The 19,475-nt window shown below is 40.9% G+C and overlaps 1 protein-coding gene across 1 annotated transcript in view; it reads left to right on the top strand.

The window, feature by feature from the left end:
• Positions 1-45: 45 nt before the first annotated feature.
• POLR1A (RNA polymerase I subunit A) overlaps positions 46-19,475 on the top strand; it is a 38,247-nt gene continuing 18,817 nt past the window's right edge. The window contains exons 1-16 of the mRNA XM_067298357.1: positions 46-192; positions 869-1,073; positions 2,627-2,776; positions 2,883-2,990; positions 3,792-3,877; positions 3,985-4,094; positions 6,070-6,156; positions 6,869-6,971; positions 7,431-7,593; positions 9,447-9,620; positions 9,840-9,962; positions 10,803-11,030; positions 14,876-15,130; positions 15,814-16,005; positions 16,688-16,837; positions 17,351-17,534. Coding sequence (XP_067154458.1) covers positions 116-192; positions 869-1,073; positions 2,627-2,776; positions 2,883-2,990; positions 3,792-3,877; positions 3,985-4,094; positions 6,070-6,156; positions 6,869-6,971; positions 7,431-7,593; positions 9,447-9,620; positions 9,840-9,962; positions 10,803-11,030; positions 14,876-15,130; positions 15,814-16,005; positions 16,688-16,837; positions 17,351-17,534 — 2,395 coding nt within the window. The 5' untranslated portion in view covers positions 46-115. The remainder of the gene's footprint in view (positions 193-868; positions 1,074-2,626; positions 2,777-2,882; positions 2,991-3,791; positions 3,878-3,984; positions 4,095-6,069; positions 6,157-6,868; positions 6,972-7,430; positions 7,594-9,446; positions 9,621-9,839; positions 9,963-10,802; positions 11,031-14,875; positions 15,131-15,813; positions 16,006-16,687; positions 16,838-17,350; positions 17,535-19,475) is intronic.

The following is a 19,475-nucleotide window of genomic DNA, read 5'->3' as shown; positions in this document are numbered from 1 at the left end:
TCCGCGGCAGTGGTATCGCCCGGCCCCGCCCCGCCGCCGCTGGGGTTCGCGTGGTGCTGCCCGTGGCGCAGCAGCCTTAGCAAAGCGTTGGCCGGCGAGGGCTCGCTCGTTCGCCATGAGGCCGCCGAAGGTGGTGCCGTGGCGGCGGCTGGTTAGGGTCTCCTTCGGGATGTACACGGCCGACGAGATCAGGTGAAGCTCCGGGGCAGGCGGTGACTTGCTCTCTTCCCTGACTAGCGGGGGGCTGCCGGGAACTACAACTGCCGGCATGCCGCGCGCGAGGATGCCCGCTGGCCTCGGCGGGCCGTTGGCGCGCGGTATGCTGGGACATGTAGTCCGGCCGCGGTGCGGCCCTCACCAGCCACTGACATGGGGGGGGGGAGCAACTGGGTTCCCCCCCAGTTGCCGGGGGATGGGGGGCTGCCGGGCTCTGTGTGGGGCCCTCAGCCCTGGCGGGGCCGGCTGGGGGTCTTGGGGGTGGGGAAGCGCTTGTGGGGCCGGGGGGAGCCTGCGGGAGAGGGCCCGTGGGTGGGGAGGAAGGGGTCTGCGAGGTGGGGGGAGCTGCAGCTGCTCTCGCACCAGCCTGAGGAGTTGCAGCGCCGGGACCTCGCAAACAGCATTGCGGACAAAACGATTTGTCTTTTTAATGTACTGGATAGAGGCTTGAAAGAAATATTTACTGTGGGATGAGTGATTGAATGAATAAAGCTGATGATGCAGAAATTCCTGCTGATTTCATGAGCTGCCCTGAAGGAGATGTTTTCAAGTATATTAAAAAAAAAAAGATATTAAACATAAATGCTAGTTGCAATATTCAAGTGTATAGCATGTGACTGCTGCCACTGATTTTATTTTTTTCCAATTACAGGAAACTCAGTGTAAAAAACATAACAAATCCTCAGTATTTGGATAGTGTGGGGAATCCAGCCGTTAATGGACTGTATGACTTGGCTTTGGGACCTCCAGACTCCAAAGAAGTGTGTGCGACTTGCATGCAGAACTTCAGCAACTGCCCAGGCCATTTTGGCCACATAGAACTACCTCTGACTGTCTATAACCCTCTATTTTTTGATGTAAGTATAAGTATTTTTTGCCTTGCTAATGAAATGGGTGATGGTGCTCAAGCTATCTTGTAGTCTTTGAAAATATTAAGGATGCAGAGATCTGTCTTTCCTCTTAGTTTAAGTGTAGCAATACCTGGTAAGTGAATGTAGTAGAAAAAACTTATTGTGCTATGAAATTTTGATAAAAATAGACTGCTTAAATTTTTTTCAAAACATATACTTTGCTGTAACTGTCATTTTATTCACTATTAAGAAATGAGGAGGGGGAAAATGTTGATCACTGAACTATATGGCCAACTGCAGGGTCTCATGATTTGATTAAATGGATGACACAGTAAAAACTATTAGTTGGTTCCTTAATCTACTCTTATGAGCTTACATGAGCAACTACAGCACAAGCCTTTACCCTAGGATCTCTGAGTGCTTCCTGGACATTCAGGGCTTGTTTAAGCTTGGAGTATCTGTGTTTATATGTTCTTCTCAGGCTCTTATTCCAGAATAACTATTTCAGGAGACTGGATCAATGCGGGTAAGACCCAAGACCCTGTCCAGCAGTATGCTGAGTGACATACAGCATGTGCTAAGTAAATAGAAGAACACGGTGTTGTAAGTTTGACAGTAGTAGAGAGTTGAAAAACGTTAAGCTATATAGAGAAAATCCATCTGTTTTCCTTTAAAAAAAAAAAAAAAGGCTGGCAGGAAGATTTCTAGCACCTGAAAATAAGACAGACATATGTGCTTTTCATAGCTTTACAGTTGTTGTACTTACATGGGATGCTATAGACATGATGTAAAGCAGATCTGGTGTACATCCTTCAGGACAGGTTTTATAAGCCTGTTTTGAAAGCTGCAGATGAGACTTTAAACTGTGCAGCATTTCTTAAGTGCTTCATGTAGGTGTTTTTCCAAGGCTCATCTTTTAAATATAAAAGGATTCCTCACACTAAGGGTAGGATTTACCATATTTTAGTCCTCTGAATGTGAGATGTATAATCTGCCTAGTACTTTCTAGCTCTTTCTAGAATCTGAGAAGTGGGGCTATTTCCAGAGGACAATTCATCCAGCCTATAACAGGCACCTGAGCTCTCCTCTTGAGGTGACCATCTCTCCATTTACAGTAGTAGGCTCCTGCCTAGGCTACTCATTCAGCCTAAATATCTCACTTTCAGATGACAGTCCTTGTGTCCTGACAGTTTCAAGTCACTGGGGTGGAGATTTGGATACCACCTGGTCATTTATGGAACAAGCTAGTAGAAAGCTGTACTTGCAGTGCTACGTGAGAGCAGCCTTCGTCCCTGAGTGGCTGTGGGGGTGACGTGCTTTGGCTCTTCTCCCCATAATTGATATGTAGACAGTCTGCAGATAGTTTGTTGGCAGAATATGCTTTGTGTATGAGCTTGATTTTTATCTTCACCCAATTCCTTATGATTAAATTTAATGATTAGTCTAATATCTGATTTATAATAGTATTTTCCTTAAGTTCAAACAAATTTATCTACTTGCGTACTGTGCAAACTAATAAATCTACAGCAATAGCTTTTTTTTTCTCCTTTCCTTCACAGAAATTATACCTTCTAATTCGAGGTTCTTGTTTAAATTGTCACATGCTGACTTGTACTCGAGCTGTGGTTCACTTACTGCTAAGTCAGCTGAAGGTTCTGGAGAGAGGGTTGCTTCATGCAGTCCATGATCTTGAAGTCATCCTGAATAGGGTAAGTACTCTCTCTTCCTCCATTCCTTTTTAAGTTGATAGCTCTGTAACACTAGAACTACCACTATTTCTTTTATTCTCTCTCTAATTTTTTTTTTTTTTTTTAGTTTCTAGAGCAAAATGCAGATGCAACAGGTCTAGAAATTGAAGAAGAGTTAAATCACCATGTTCATGAAATACTACAAAATCATCAACTAGGAGATCAATGTTCAAATGTAAGTAGAATCAGTGCTCTTCCCAGGATCTTGGATTTTATGTCCTTTTAAGATAGACCAATAGATTTTTTTTCTGCATGTTACTATGTAGACTCCAGAGCCCTGAATTTTGTTATATTTAAGAAGGACTTTTTGAGTCAAATGTCTAAAGTTAAGCTTGAAAAGGTTTTATTTTCTGGGCCATAAAAAGTTAGAGTAGCTATTAGGTTGCTAGAAATCACACTTTTCTTTCTGTTAAGGCAAATGCTTTGATGATGTAAATACAATATAAAAATAATCTCATGTTGCTGTGGGTACTCTATCTGCCGATTATGATAATTTTGTACCAGCTAGTGTATCAGCTAGTTTGAACTGCATAACATTTTTTTGAGAGCTCATGCATCCAGCAGGTTTACAGAGTTACTCACTGTCTGACATCTTAGAGCAGATTTTCTTATAAGCCAAATTTAATTCCTTAGTTACTTGTTTCAAAACTAACCTGAAGCACTTTAGAAACGGTGCACACTGAGGACCAGTTAAAAGTGAAGACTGACTTCTGGCCTCTTAAATCATCATTAGAGAAAAGCTCTAAAATTTAGTACAAACTTGAAGAATAAAGACTACTTCTGGGATGAATTAAAAAAAGAGGGGAGTTGAGCATCAGGAGAGAAGGAATTCTTAGGTTTCCAGCAAAGACAGGAGGAGGATGGAAGAACACTAGAGGTCAATGCTTAAATGAGTGCATTAATTAACAATCAACATGAAGACTGTTAGTATTATTATTTTATTTCCATTATTTTTAAGTTTTTGTTTCTTTGTCAGGTAAAAAATGTATGTGAATGTAAGAATAAGCTGATAGCACAGTTCTGGAAAGCACATATGGCTTCAAAGAAATGCCCAAACTGCAAGTAAGTTTTACTATGTGACGAAGTAAACAGATGACATAAAGTTAATTATGGTGACCTTTACAAGCCTTTGTACTGACTTTTGTCCACCTTCCCTTTTTTTCTTTAAGATCTAGGAGATCACTAGTGCGAAAAGAGCATAACAGCAAGCTGACAGTAACCTATCCTTCCACAGTATATCAGAAGTCAGGAGAAGAAGGCATCCTAGAAGAGCCAGCAAGTAAAATATTTGTCTTCTCCTCAACTGTTTGCACTTTTTTTCCTGTATTTAAGGCGCAGGGACTCCTGTCAGTGAATATGCACTTGCAACTTGTATAAAAATTGGATGAAAGACTAGGCCCATCAGTAGGGAGAGTGTCCAGTTCCATAGAATTCCTGTATTCTCTGTGAGCCTGCTGTGCTTTTGTAGCTCTGAGTGTCTCCGTGTATGTCAAGAGCAGAAGTACAAAAGCATAATATGCTGACTATAATGTGGTTTATAGAACACTGCATTTTTGGGGTAGCAGACTTTCTTCTAGATTTTCAGACTATGGAAGCTATAAAAAAGAACTAGGAGGAAGATGGTGAACCTCATTTAAAAAGCAAAGTAATTAATCTTACCTCTGACAGCAGAATTTCCTCTTAAAGAGGAAAAGATGGAAGAGAAAGTTGGCAACAATTCCTAGGCCTAATTATTCTAGTGTATGAATCTCTTGAAACTTCCCTTTTTCCCCTCTGTTGTATCTTTGATCCTTTACATGACCAGATAGAATTAAAATGGATTTGCGTATTAGTTAGTTAATTCTTAGAAAAGATTTAGAAATAGAGCTTACTCTGTTTGCTAGTCTGTGGTTTGAGCACTAGATTAAATCTTTGAGTTGTTCCTGGAGGAGCACGTCAGTGATGAGTTTAAGTGGAGAGGTCTCTGCTTTAGCATTGTATTCATAACACTTTCAACGAAGGCAAGGATACGGATATCCCCATGTTAACCACTTCTGAGTGACAACTGCGACTTCACCCTATGAAACTGTAGGGTGCAACTTTGACCTTTTTAGTTGAGCCCCTTTAGGATTGTCCCAATTTTGCAGGAATGTTTAATTATACTAGTGATCAAAATAGTTGCTTTGGAGGTTAAGGTGAGTTGCCAGATTTAGAATACCTTGCCTTACCACAGCAAGCTCCAAAACCAGGCATTTTGTTCTCATGGTCTCTGTGAACATTCACATCTGAAATACAAGTAAGAAATATCTTCCTCCTGTCAATGTTCAAAGACCAAGGCTGTAACAGCACGTGATTGCTTTCATTCCAGTGAAGTCTTGTATCTTCTGAAATGGGATGAGCCAGATAGTTATGTAAATTCTGCACAGCCTGTGTTACATTTGTTCATTTTATGTGGTATCTTGGAGGAAGTACCTCTAACCTTGGCTTTGATGCGTTCACATTTAAGATATGGAAAGGCTTTCTGTGTGAAGGAACAGGGAACCAAAGTTTCAGCATGAAAAATGTGGATCTCTGGGCTTCAGCAAAAAGAACAGTAGGAAACTTTATCTGAGGTCATAGGAGAATTGTTTTTTCTTGAATTAGTGTACTCTGTGAGCAGAAGGGCTCACCTGCAATAGAGGTGGAAATTAACACCTAAAAGCGTTGGCTCTTTTTTGAAGAGAAATCATCTCTCTGCTCTTCAGTAGCAAAACCATACTGTGTTTTATTTCCCATCAGAAATATAGCTAGCCCAGTCTCTTTAAGTTAAGAGACAGATGGATTGCTGACTATAGCTGTTGCCTCAGCCGATTGGGTATTTCATGATCTTGCTGGTAATACTTGACGATCCTACTTCCCCCGTTGCAGGTTGACTCTTGATCTGTGTTTCAGTCCATGGACGTTATCATTTGAAGAGGGGTGCAGTTTTGCTATTAATCAAATAAAGCATACACTTCAGATGCTAGAAGTTGAGTTCTGTTTCAGTCCTTTGTACTGGTATCCAATAGTCATGTATATTTTGGCTTATTTTTTCATGCTGCAGAGTCTTTCTTTTTAGTTAATATTCTATCCCCAAAGCAAACATCTTAATGATATTTTAATGTAGATATCAGCTGGTGTATGCATTTTCTTCTTTTCATTTCTTGTCTTTGCTAGAAGCATTTATTATAAGCTAAGAAAACCCTTTAAAATAACATCTTGTGCTTTTTTTAAATTTATTTTTTTTCATTTTTCAGTTATTGATGAAACCCAGTTAGGGAAGAGAGGATATCTAACACCAATGACTGCCAAAGAGTACATCCTGTCTCTGTGGAAGAATGAAGGTAACTCGTGTTAGAGCAACGTTACCTCATGTTCTTTGTGTCATTTAGTGGACAGACTCTGCAAACGTTTGTTCTCGTGTGGACTCCTCAAATCTTTGCCTTTTGCCTTAAAGGCTCCTGCCTGCAAAATAGATTTTGTGACAGGAGGACTGGTAGCTAGTGAATGCAGAGCGCCGGATTCAGTGAATTAATTTGTTGATCAGCTCTTCTCAAATTGTGGCTCCCCACAAAGCTTGTTTGTTATTTACAGAGAATTTGATGTTTGTATGGTGCTGTGCCTACTGTTCCCAACAGCTACATAGGTTAAAGACTGTGAGAATGTATTTAGTGGACTTTTGAGTTCCCTGTGCACTGAACGTATCTGCAGTTACCAGGAGAAATCTAAGGGCTTCATATATCAGACACAGCCAGTAGCCGTGAACTGTTTCTTGCTGCTTTACTTTTTTCTTTTGCTATACTCGATATTTCTGGTTGGAATTATTTCTAAAAAAGCATGTGTGTAACCAAAAAGAACAATGGCAATTCTTTCCAGGGTGCTTATGCCTATATGTTTTTATTTTAATCAAGTCCTATAAGTTTTTATTTTAACCAAGCTTTCTAGTATTTAACCCAGCAGATGCCTTTGGCTTGATTCACCAAATGCATTTGTGGGTTTGCATTCCCACTGAAAAGCAGTCTTAATGAGTTTGTCTTTGCTATTGTATCCTTCCAGGTTTCTTTTTGCGTTATCTTTTCCCTGGGATGGATATTCATGAGAGTGCAGGATTCAGTCCAGATATGTTTTTTTTAGATCTTCTTGTGGTTCCACCTTCAAGGTAACTAAATTTCCTGACAAGCTTTGTAGAAATCATGGGTTTTAGCACATACTCTTTGCAGAGGTTGGGGATGTAAACTCCTACAATACTTTAGCAAATCAGTGTCTGTATCAGTGAAGTGTTAAAAATCATAGCAGTAATGGATGATAAATTTCAGTATAACTTCAAAGGAAGTTGACAAAAGGACTGAAATACTTATTTTGGGAGAAAAAAAAAATTTGTACTAGAATTTCAAGTTATTACAGTATATTATAATTGTATAGTACCAGTAAAATTTGTTGTTAAGAAATCATTCTTCTTTTATGATTGTCCCAGTATAATATTTGAAGTTTTAAATACACACTGTTGGTTCATAGAATTATTTTTCATGCATTGAGGAATTAGAATGTTTGAGGCTTATGTTGCTGATTTTTTGGTGGGGGGGTGACTTTAAGCTAAAATGATTCTGATCTGCTGTAGGTATCGTCCCATAAATCGTCTCGGAGATCGGATGTTCACGAATGGACAGACTGTGAACCTGCAGGCTGTCATGAAAGATGCCCAAATGATACGGAAGCTCTTGGTTTTCATGGCAAAAGAACAATGTCAGCCGATAAAAATCACAGAAGATGAAATCCAAATGGTAAGTGTTGCTGGCTGTGTTATTCTTTCCTTTTTGAATACATGGGTAAAGTTCAAGTAGGTTCCTGTTAAAACTGTTCCAATAACAGTTTCTGCCTAAGCTGTTGGAATATATGCAGTTGGAGGTGTTCTCCATAGCTTTTTGCTTGTACCACTTTCCACTCACGTGGTGCAAAGGCAAAAACCTTCTGCGCAGATTTCTTTAGTTTCATTTTTCTTGTGTTTGATTACTGTATGTGAGAACTAATGGGCTTCTGCTATTGGAGAATGAAATATGTACAGCAGAAGCAGTCACAGTAATACTTTTCCAGCATTTCAATGAATGAAAATTGGGGGCGAGGGGAAAGGCCACTATCTTCTAAGCTTAGTAGAGCCAATTGTGATGGTCGTTATTATTGGCCATTAATTTCTAGATGGAACCAATTAATTCACAAATAACAATAACTAGTAATGATACTTGGTTACTACTGACCAGTTCCCATGGGTGATATAGTGGTGAATAATAACGTACGTCATCACCAATCAGGTGAGCTGTGCGACTTCATAGTGTTTTCTCATATCTGTGTTGCGAAGCCAGGCAAGGAGGAAGCTAGGAAAACTTCAGCTCCTGAATTCAGCCTGTGAATTGAGGTTATTGCCTACAGAGGGACCTGACCATATAGTAGGGAGCTCTAAATACATACCTGTTAGTTCTCTTAACAAGTGATGAGAGCACTTTTGCAAGCACGATTGAGATACGTGTCATGAACATTAAACATCCACATCGGCAGTTGTGTCTCTTGCCCTTGAAACCCCCTCATTAAGAACATAAGTGTAAAGGAAACTAGATAAACTAGTTTCAGTCAGGATATCCTCAGCTTTTGCATGATAACTCCTTCCCTCCCTCCCCCCCTCCCAATCTTGGAATAACAGTTATACGTTGTTTTGGAGTGTCATCCAAGTTCCAAGTATTTTGTTTCCGTTGTTATGAGGTCTAATATTTTTCTAATAGCCTTTAGAGACTCTAATCAGGTCTGTCTCCATGGTGCTACACACACATGGAAGAAACCTTGTGTTTCTGCCAGGCAGGTTCACTCCTATGTGGTGTTCTAAAGGGAGGAAACCTCTGTATCTAACTTGAAGGAAAAACTTTATAATGCAGGTTAGAAATTAACACTTAGCCTACAGAGCGGAAGTAAATCATAATCCTAGTGAATTCCTCTTCTCATGTGTGTTCATGAATTGTGTCACGGAGGGTTCTTTGATCCTGGAGCTTAGTTTCAGCTTGATGTGCATCCTTAAGCGTAAAATATTTTGTAAACATTTTAAGTTATTTTAGTTGCTCTGAATTTAGCCGCTAGGTGGAGATAATGCTCTTAAAACATTTGATGTGACAGAACATTAATGCGTTTTGGAGATGTCTGGGATACAGGCTTTTAGAAAGAATGAAATCAAAGTGATGTAAATAGTACAGGCTCTTGGATTTATATTATTTTAATCTAAAAATAGGACTTTCCAGTAGCACAGTGATTCTTAGCATGGAGTCACTAACTAGCAAAAAGATAATTTGGAAAGAAGACTGTCACTTACCAAGCAACCATCTGTTAAAATCCCATTGGAATATGTAGCTGTTGTCTTTGGAGATCTCCCATCCAAGTGGGTTTCTAAAGCTTGACAGCTGACCAGTCTGAAGGACTTTGTTATAATAATTTAAAAATTATGGTTATATTGTTAATGCTTTTTTTGGATTCAGTGTCTTTAATGAGGTGCAAAATATTGGCCTGTGTTTCTTTTGGTGTTTAATATTAAAATTCCAACTGAGTGAATGGAGGGTGTTTTTCTTTAAGTCCAATTTTCCATTTTCTGCCCCTGTAGGAGACAGGGGAGTCTAATGAACCTCTGGACCGTTCTGTCCTGGCAGTGATTCCAGGGCAGACCATTGCAGATAAGCTGTACAATGCTTGGATTCGTCTTCAGACCCATGTCAACATTGTGTTTGATAGTGACATGGACAAGCTAATGACAGAAAAATACCCTGGTATTCGTCAGGTGAGTAGCAGGGAGAACCTTAGACTTGCTGAAATTCGTATGTGACAGACAGTTGTAATGAGAAGTATAGATGGAATAAAAAATAAGTGGAATATTTGTGCATAGTATGCAGGCATTTTCATCAAACGCATCACTAATATCTTGAGAGTCTGTCTGATGTTCCATGCTTGTAACGTGTGTTTCACATTATAATCATTAATTTAACTTTTGTTTTCAAAGCTATTAGAGAAAAAGGAAGGTCTGTTCCGCAAGCATATGATGGGAAAACGTGTGGATTATGCTGCTCGATCAGTCATTTGCCCTGATATGTACATTGGTACGAATGAGATTGGCATTCCCATGGTAAGAAGAAATAAAGGACTATTTCTTTTTGGTACCACTGGGGACTGAAATACTGTAGCATTTCTGGCTACGGAGCAAGCAGTTTAAAACTTCAGATTTACTGTCTCATCTGAATTCTTACCTCTCCAGTGTGTCTGTAGCTCTGTGTTAACACTCTGTGTTAATAAAGAAGGAGATTTGGAGAGCAGGTAATGCTGTTATACTAACCATTGTATTTGCTTATATGTGATACCATTATACTAAACACCACATCTAGGAAAGAGACTGGAAAAAAAAGGAGAAGCTGCACTTGCTTCCTGAGACTCTGAATTAATATGAACTTTTATAGGTAGATCCTGTTTCTCTCTTAGTCTTTGTACAATGTATCTTGTAACAGCTGTGACAACCTTTAAGAAAAGTTCATCTCTAATAATTTTGCTACCTTCCAGACATCACAGCAAGCCTGAACTTGAACTTTTCTTATAACACTCTCTGCTTGCCTATCTGAGAATGATGGGCATGGCGATTACGCTTTTTTCCCCCCATATCTTTGTCAGTTTTTTGCAGATTCTAAAATCCTGATACTTTTTTAAATTAATTGAGTTTTCATCTTTAACTGCAGTTGAAAACCATAAAAAAATGCATAGTTTCTATTCTTATAGTAGGGGATTTTAGAACAGAGGTGATTTTATTAAGCATGACAACTGGTTGAGATGAGGATGCTTCTAAGAAAGAACTTCACATAATTTCTGCTTATGTTGTGTGAGTTAACAATTAGCACTGTTTTCTCAGTGACTCAGTACTGTTTTAAGCCAAGGTTGAAAAACTAATTATTTCTTTCCTCTTTTTCCTCCTGTCTAGGTATTTGCTACCAAACTGACTTACCCTCAGCCAGTCACTCCCTGGAATGTCAAAGAGCTGAGGCAGGCTGTCATAAACGGCCCAAAGGTTCACCCTGGGGCCTCCATGGTCATTAATGAAGATGGATCTCGTACGGTGTTGAGTGCCAGCAGCCTGACCCAAAGGGAAGCTATAGCTAAGCAGCTTCTTACCCCTTCTTCAGGTGCCCCCCAGTCAGGACTGAAGATTGTGAGTATTACAAAGACTTGGCTTGTCAGAGCTCTCCTAGGGTTTTTTTTTGTTTGTTTGTTTGTTTTTTTTTAACATATCTGGGCAACCTGTTCCAGTGCTCTGTCACCCTCACAGTAAAGAAGATTTTTCCTTATGTTCAGACAGAACTTCCTGTGTTTCAGTTTGTGCCTATTGCTTCTCATCCTGTTGCTGGGCACCACTGAAAGGAGTCCGACCCCATCCTCTCGACACCCTCCCTTCAGATACTTGTACACATTGATAAGATCCCCCCTCAGCCTTCTCTTCTCCAGGCTGAACAGTCCCAGCTCTCTCAGCCTTTCCTCATATGAGAGATGCTCCAGTCCCTTAATCATCTTCGTAGCCCTCTGCTGGACTTGGCCCAGTAGCTCCATGTCTCTCTTGTACTGGGGAGCCCAGAACTGGACACAGTACTCCAGCTGTGGCCTCACCAGGGCTGAGTAGAGTGGGAAGATTGCTTCCCTCGACCTGCTGGCAATGCTCTTCCTAATGCAACCCAGGATAGCCTTGGCCTTTTTGGCCACAAGGGCACACTGGTGGCTCATGGTCACTTTGTCCACCAGCACTCCCAGGTCCTTCTTGGCAGAGCTGCTTTCCAGCAGGTCAGCCCCCAACCTGTACTGGTGCCTGGGGTTATTCCTCCCCAGGTGCAGGACCCTGCACTTGCCTTTCTTGAACTTCATGAGGTTCCTCTCCGCCCACCTCTCCAGCCTGTCCAGGTCTCTCTGAATGGCAGCACAGCCCTCTGGTCTATCAGCCACTCCTCCCAGTTTGGTATCATCAGCAAACTTGCTGAGGGTGCACTCTGTGCTTTCATCCAGGTCACTGATGAAGAAGTTGAACAAGACTGGACCCAGTACTGACCCCTGGGGGACACCACTAGCTACAGGCCTCCAACTAGACTTTGCACCACATGCTTGATACTTTTTAGAATCCTAATATCACTTTTGATATTGGATCACTTTCTGAATTTTACTGTTCTCTTAATGTCCAGTGTGTGGCATACACCTTGCCAAGATGCTCTTCTTACTTGACTACTGCTGGGAAGTCTTAGTGGCAATAGTTTGGAAGATAAACTATTGCTTTAATCTTATGTTTTTGTGTCCCTTCCCCTGCAGCTTTTCCCAGCCAATTTTGTGGTGTTTTCCTTCCTTTTTGAAATACTAAATATGTTCCATATTTGGAACAGTTGTTTCATGGTAGCTCTGAAGGCTAAAATTCAGTGTACTTGTAGAATAGTTGGAACACAAGCAGCTGATGTGACTTCCAGCAGTGAGTATCCCTGAGCAGGGATGGAGTTAAGTCCTCCATTTGGGGTCATCAGTGCTGATAGTGGCACAGACCAGGGAAGGAACAGTCTGGGTTTTGGTGGTATGACCTAGGATTTTACCTACTGCAAAACAAGAAACAGCCACACCGATTCACATCTATTTATACAGACATTAACATTTGTGAAATGCGTAGTGTTTATAGCGATTGTTTCTTTGGAGATGCTTGAGAACTTGACTTCTCTGTGCTACAATTTAATCAACCCATGAAATTTCTTAATGCTTCTTTACCTTGCAAGAGTTGGGAATTTGCTGTCTGCAAAGGCTGTTTAGCTGCTAGGGCAAAAAGTTTTGCAGAAATGATGAATAGTCTTCTCACAATATATGTTATGCATACCTGTGTCTCTAATAGAGACCTGATGCAGATTTAATATTTAAGACTGAGTATTTCTGTGGTGTCAATTCTCTCAGAACCTGTCACAGATATAATATTTATATTGCTCTTGCAAGTTCTGTATTGCCCCTGTGTTTCAGAGGGGCGCAAAGCAGTAGTAAGTCTTGTCTGAAGAGGACTGTTTTCAGACAAGAAGAGCCCATGAATTCCTGGCTTCCAGCCCAGGTTGCTGTTAAATAAACATGATGATTGAGCTGTCGCCCCTGATAGCAATCTCCTCTCCTCGGGGTTCATCAGTGCAAACAGTATATGCAGACCTCTGACAGATGTTTATACCCAAGACAGAACATAAGGAAAGCTGCTTTTAGCATAGTGTGAAATGAGAAAACAAGTGCAGGAACAGAGAATATCCTGTTAGCCAACACAGTGTTTCAAGGAGAGGGCTTCAGCTCCCAAGTGCTTGTGTAAGTGAAACTGTACGGATCAAGAGGCATTTTCCTTGGCCTCTTAATTTGTTCTGCTTTGGACAGGATTTGAAATTTTGGCTCCCGTTGTTGTGTGCCGTGGCAGAAAAGCACCTGTGAATTGGAGTGCTGAAGCTACGGTCTCTTCAGCAATAGCAGAGTAGTGTGATTTGAAAATGGCTAACCGTGGCTACCTGACGAGGGAATTGCGTGTAGGATTGTGAGATTTTGGTGGTAATCAGGATATAGAAGTATCTTAAATCATAGAATTTGGTTGATTCTGATTCAGTTAAGTACATGTGGGAAGATCCTTAAATGGAATGATGAACCGTTGGGCAGCTTAGTATGCACTTTTATCTTTCCTTTCCTGAATTTCTATAATGAGACTCTTTCTTATAGTGTATGTTTTGGAGGCTGAGGGTAATCCTTCAGGGCCACGTGAAAGCTTACACTGTGGTAAATATTCAGTGAAGGAAAACAGCTTTTTGGAGAGCCACCAAATGTCAGGGCTCAGGCATTTAAGTATTTGCTCCAGTTCTGAACTTGCTGGACATTTCCAAATGAAGTGTCGGGTGAAGACAATCTAAAGTCTCTTTATATGGCAGAAATAAATTATATCTGCTTGAAACGACATAACATGGCGAGCCCCTAGACCAAGTGTCACAGCGAGATTGGAAAGGATGCAACCCAGGCTGCTTACACACAAGATGGTATCGGAGGCTCACAAATGCTGGGGTGGAAAGTGGTGGTTCCTCTGGTGATTACCACACTGGTGGGACTGTGAAGTTGCATCAGTCGCAGTTTCACTGTTCTGGGACTTGCAGGGTTGTCTCTCTTGCTAGTTAAGAGAAACTTCAGAATTCTCTGTTGGCTCTTTTTAAAGGGATGGTGATCTGCAAAACAAATGTGAAAACAGAGTTCACTGCCGAAATACGTGCTGAAGGCTCCCACCACCCAAGCTGCGAATGAAACTTATGAAATGTTAAGCACAACATAGTTAAGCTCTGTTTGCTCTTAACTCCTGGAAATACCAGCATGGCTACTGAAATCCGCATATATTCAAATAAATACTAGGTATTTAGATTGTACAAGCAGTTTATCTTCCAGCAGTTGATAATCACTTAGATGGATCTATTATAGCATGTGTATTACTGACAGAAAAATTAAAATGAGACTATTTTGAGGGACTAAATTGTAGAGGAAACTGTATTGTGTGGCCTTGAACATGTCTTGTATTCAAACTTGAAACTAGAACTCAGAGGTCCCTGGCCTCCAGCTGGTAGTACCTTATTCTGGGATGCCTGGAGTTATGATGGGTATAACCAAGTCAACCCTAAGGGCTTTGGATAAACAGCCTGTATTCTCATTTACAAGTGTCAGAATTTCCTTTCTTTTTCAGTCTTTGATCTCTGCATTGCCATGGGAGAGGAGGGGTTGATAGGACATGGCTTGCACGCTATTAACTTGGTTTGATCTCTATGGTTTGTGGGTGTTAATGGTGCATTTGCAGTCTTAGTGTGGTTTGATGGAGAACAGAGAGGTTCCGGGGGCAAGGAGACTTGATTCTCATATAAAGGGTTATGCAGAACATTAATACTAGAAAGCAAATGTTTTGGATGTGTGTATATTTGAAGATTCATTCTTTTCAGAGGCAGGCAGGAAAATGCCTAATAGGCAGCAACTAAAATTCTCTTGCAGGTGTGTCGCCATATTAAAAATGGAGATGTCCTTTTACTGAACCGCCAGCCCACCCTTCATAGACCCTCCATCCAAGCTCACCGGGCCAGAATTCTGCCTGGAGAGAAAGTGCTGCGGCTTCACTATGCCAACTGCAAGGCTTACAACGCCGACTTTGACGGTGATGAGATGAACGCTCACTTTCCGCAAAGTGAGCTGGGCAGAGCAGAGGCCTACACCTTAGCCTTTACTGATGAACAGTATCTGGTTCCAAAGGTAAATAAAACTGTCGGATAAATTACTTTCTTCATGAAATCACGCTCTTTGAAAATGTTTTGTTTTGCCTAATAATTAATGAAAATTTTTTGTTTGCCTTGATGTAATGGTAACTCTGTAATGTGACTGGGGAAGCCTCTGCCTTCTTGCCTTTTGTAAGCTGAGCACAGACTCAAATCATGCACATGGGAGGGAGGCCAGAAAGAAATCTGGAAATCTAGTTCTGAGCCTGGCTTTGATTTTTTTTTTTTTTTTTTTTTGTGGTGATCGGTTGTTTACGGGTCATGGTGGTGTTGCTCTTTTTAACCCCCTGTAGTACCTGGCTGCTGTTGTCTGTGGCACCTGAAATGCTTATCCGTACCAGTATATTCCTGGTTCCTTTTCCATCTCCCACTTGTTGCCAGGCTTGCTCGTTCCCTTTGCAGATTCTTGTTGCTCAGGCATTATTACTTGCTTATCTTCCAAAACCCAGTTGGTCTCCTTTTTTTAGAGAAGGACCATCGCATCCAAACAATCTTGTTCCTTTTAATGTCAACGTGCAGAAGAGATTTAGTAGAGAGGTATACCATGATAAAGAGTTCTTCACAAATGACTTTGTGCTTTTATCCACCTGGACTAATTTTGGGAGCTGTGCTAGCACATGACCTTTTACCCTCCAACCCTTTATCTTTCTCTCTCTTTAGGATGGCAAGCCACTTCCTGGCTTGATCCAAGATCACATGATTTCTGGTGTCAGCATGACAATCCGGGGCTGCTTTTTCACGCGGGAGCAATATATGGAGCTTGTCTACCGAGGACTAACAGACAAAAAGGGAAGAATTAAAATCTTTCCACCTGCCATTATGAAGCCACAGCGATTATGGACGGGAAAGCAGGTAGTTTAAAATTTATTGAGTTGTTAAGAATGCTGGTGGTTCCAAAGTGGAACTAATATTCCAACCAGTGCTGCTGAGTTGCTGAAAAGCAGAATCCCATCGTCTAAGCAACACTATATTGAACTTGATATTTGTTCTTATTAGAGTTATGTGAGTCTTGTTTCCTTTAAAATAACAGTATTAGAATTGTACTTTTGCTTGTTGCTCTTAACAGTGCTGCAGTTCACAGGCATGAGAGCAGAGGAAAAATTTGCTGATCCCATTAAATAGAACTTCTTGCTGAGAGTGAGAGGGTGGAACCACTTAAAGCTATTAAATCCATGAACTTAAAGGTTGCAGATAAATACTCTGGTATTTGACAGTTTGGTTGAAATCATCGTTATGTTGGTATAATATCTGAGGAGCCCTGGTGGGTGCTGTATTCTCTACTATTTAGGAGAGCTGTATATTTGGTGCCATATGTTCCTGAATAACTGTGTGTCAGCTCATTGATCCTTTAAAGGCTGGAGTAGCAAGAGGATATTCCTGTCCTGGAGACTACAGATCTGAGCTTCCAAAGCTTTGCTGTCAGTGGAAAAAATATGCATAGGATGTTGCTTTTCTTCTCCATGCCAGGTTCTTTATAGTGAGAAGGGAATATAGAAAATGGACAGCTCCTGCCACTTTTTCTGCTTCTTCATAGGTTGTTTCTACCTTGTTAATAAACATCATTCCAGAAAACCACATCCCACTGAATTTGACTGGGAAAGCTAAAATTGGTGGAAAAGCCTGGGTAAAGGGACCTGCAAAAAGATGTCTAGAAACTAATCTTGATTCAATGTGTGAATCTCAGGTATGCTGGTGCAGTAAGTGACTCTGGATACTGGGATGGGTTATATATTAATACAAGTCTAATAAGAGTAGAAGAATGGGAAGGGACTCATGGAGATGACAAAGTTAAAAATAAATATTGAGAAATAATCGCCACCTTCTGGCAGTAACTAGAGGATAAGCCTGGGAGTCGGGAAGAACTTTTTTCTGATCCTGACTCTGATACAGATTCCGTCTGTGTTTTTATTATGTTGTATGTCTTCATTGTCTTATTTTACAGGTGGAAAAATATAAATGTGATTAGAAGTTTTCTTCTTTGATTAGAAGGTGTTTTTTTTTTTTTCCTTTCTCTGGAACTATAAATAATCTGAAAATATTTAACTGAAGATATTGTTCACCAATTGATGTGTCCTTTTAAACTTCTTAAACTTGTTTTCATGTGGATTACACAAAGAAGTCTGCACTCTAAATGTGGTCTGGATCACACTGGGATCAAGATCTCTGTTTGCTTGCTTAACTGTGTTTTCATTTTCAGGTTATTATTAGAAGCGGGGAGTTACTTTGTGGTGTCTTGGACAAAGCTCACTTCGGCAGCTCTGCCTATGGCCTGGTCCACTGTTGCTATGAAATCTATGGGGGTGAAACTAGTGGGAAAGTGCTAACATGTCTAGGACGCCTCTTTACTGCTTATCTGCAGCTCTACAGGGGATTTACAATGGGTGAGTAACACAAGGACTCATTCACCAGTGCTGTAGTGCAGCACCTCCTGAGGTGTAAAACAGACATTGTCGGCCATAATACATGCCAAGAGTTGTCTAAATAAAGTTCCACAAGACTTTGTGTCCCTCAGCGGGATAGCTGTTTGCCAAACATTTTTTTCCATTCAGTGCATAGCTGGCCTTGTAAACATAAAGAAAAAGTGTAATCTTGAGTTCATCACTGAGTTCTCTCTCTCCTGTCCTTCCCTATCAAAGTGTACACACATGAGCGTTTGTTTTTTTTTCTACTCCTCTGAAAAAGAATCATTGCATAGAAACCATAACTAGTGATAAAGTGAGATGGAAGGACTTTGAGGGGTTGTTAAGTCAAGTTTTGCATGTCTCATTCAGTTGTTAATCTTTCGGTAAATTGTTGACTTTCATTACAGCTCTGCAAAGTCATGCAAAAATGCACTTGTCAAACAAAAAAGATTTGACCTTCACTATACCCTTTTTTGCAGTAGTTAAAATATTTCAAATGGCTGTATAGAGTTTTACAAGGTATTTTTATGCTAATAAAATATTTATAATATATATCAGCAGATTTAAGTCAGCTTTTGTCTGAAGTCACAATATGATCACTTAGGGTTATGCAGATGTGATCAACTGGTAGACAGTAGTAGTAAGGAACCAACAGACTGCTGTGAACCAAGGAGAAAGAGTGGAGATCTGTTGAGAAGCGAGGAAGGTGATTGACTGTAAGACACAAAATAAATCTTGAGAGACAGGGTGCAAGAACTGGTTAGACAAAAGTAATGAACATTACCTGGGACCACAAGATAGTTAAAACATCAGGAGGAGAAACGTGGGACTGGAGCAGGAGTCTGGGATTGGATGAAGATGAGAAGATTCAGGACTGATCAAAATGAGACTGTGGAATGAAGTGAATAAGGTTCAAGAAAAGGAGAAAAGGTAGAAGAGTCAAGGTTGTAATGGGAACAGCAGAGCGGGGGCTGGACAGAAAGAGCCAAGATAGAGGGAGATGGCAACACAGCCTATGGCCTCAGCAGTCTTAAATGTGTGGAACTCACTAGTGAAGTGTCCCACCTCTACTCCTAGAGCTACTGTATGCTTAGAGTCTTAGAATGATTTAGGCTGGAAGGGATCTCTGGAGGTCATCTAATGCAGCTCCCTGCTCAAAGCGGGTCCTGCTAGATCAGCTTGCTCAGGGCTTGTGTCCAGTCAAGTTTTGGATATCTCCAGGGATGGTGTTTTCACAACCTTTCTTGGTCCCTCTGCCAGTGTTTGACCACCCACAATATGAAACATTTTTTCCTCAAGAAGAATTGTTTTGGGTTTTTTTTCCTTATCTCTTAAGGCTGAACAAACCCAGCTCTTTCAGTCTCTTGTCCACTGTGTGCTCCAGCCCCCTAACCATCTTGGTGACTTTTGATGGACTGCCTACAGATTTTTTTATTTTATTTTATTTTTTGTAATGGGCAGCTCAGAAACAGGACACAGTATGCAGATGCAGTGTCACAAGTACTGAATAGAGGAGAAGAATCACTGCCATCTCACCCTGCTGACTACATTCGTGTTAATACAGCCCAGGATGTGGTTGGCTTTTACTCCAAAGGCACACTGCTGACTCATGTTCACGTTGCCCCAAGTCCTTTATCCACAAAGCTGCACTATGCAGTTGGCCCCTACCCTGTACTGCTAAATGGGTTTTTTCCATCCCAGATACAGGACATTGCCTTTGCCTTTGTTGAACTCTTCGAGGTCAGTAATGATCTCTGAGGGATGCCACGGGTAGTCCTTGCCAGCTGGACTTGATCGTGCTGATCACAACCCTTTGAACATGGTCATCCAGTCAATTTTCCACCCTCCACTTACCCAGTCTGTATAACCTCAGTTTGGCTGTCAGGATATTATGGGAGACCATGCTGAAGGACTTTAATT

This window comes from Apteryx mantelli, chromosome 5, assembly GCF_036417845.1.
Source record: "Apteryx mantelli isolate bAptMan1 chromosome 5, bAptMan1.hap1, whole genome shotgun sequence".
NCBI lineage: Eukaryota > Metazoa > Chordata > Aves > Apterygiformes > Apterygidae > Apteryx > Apteryx mantelli.
This window is presented reverse-complemented; position numbering and strand designations above follow the sequence as displayed.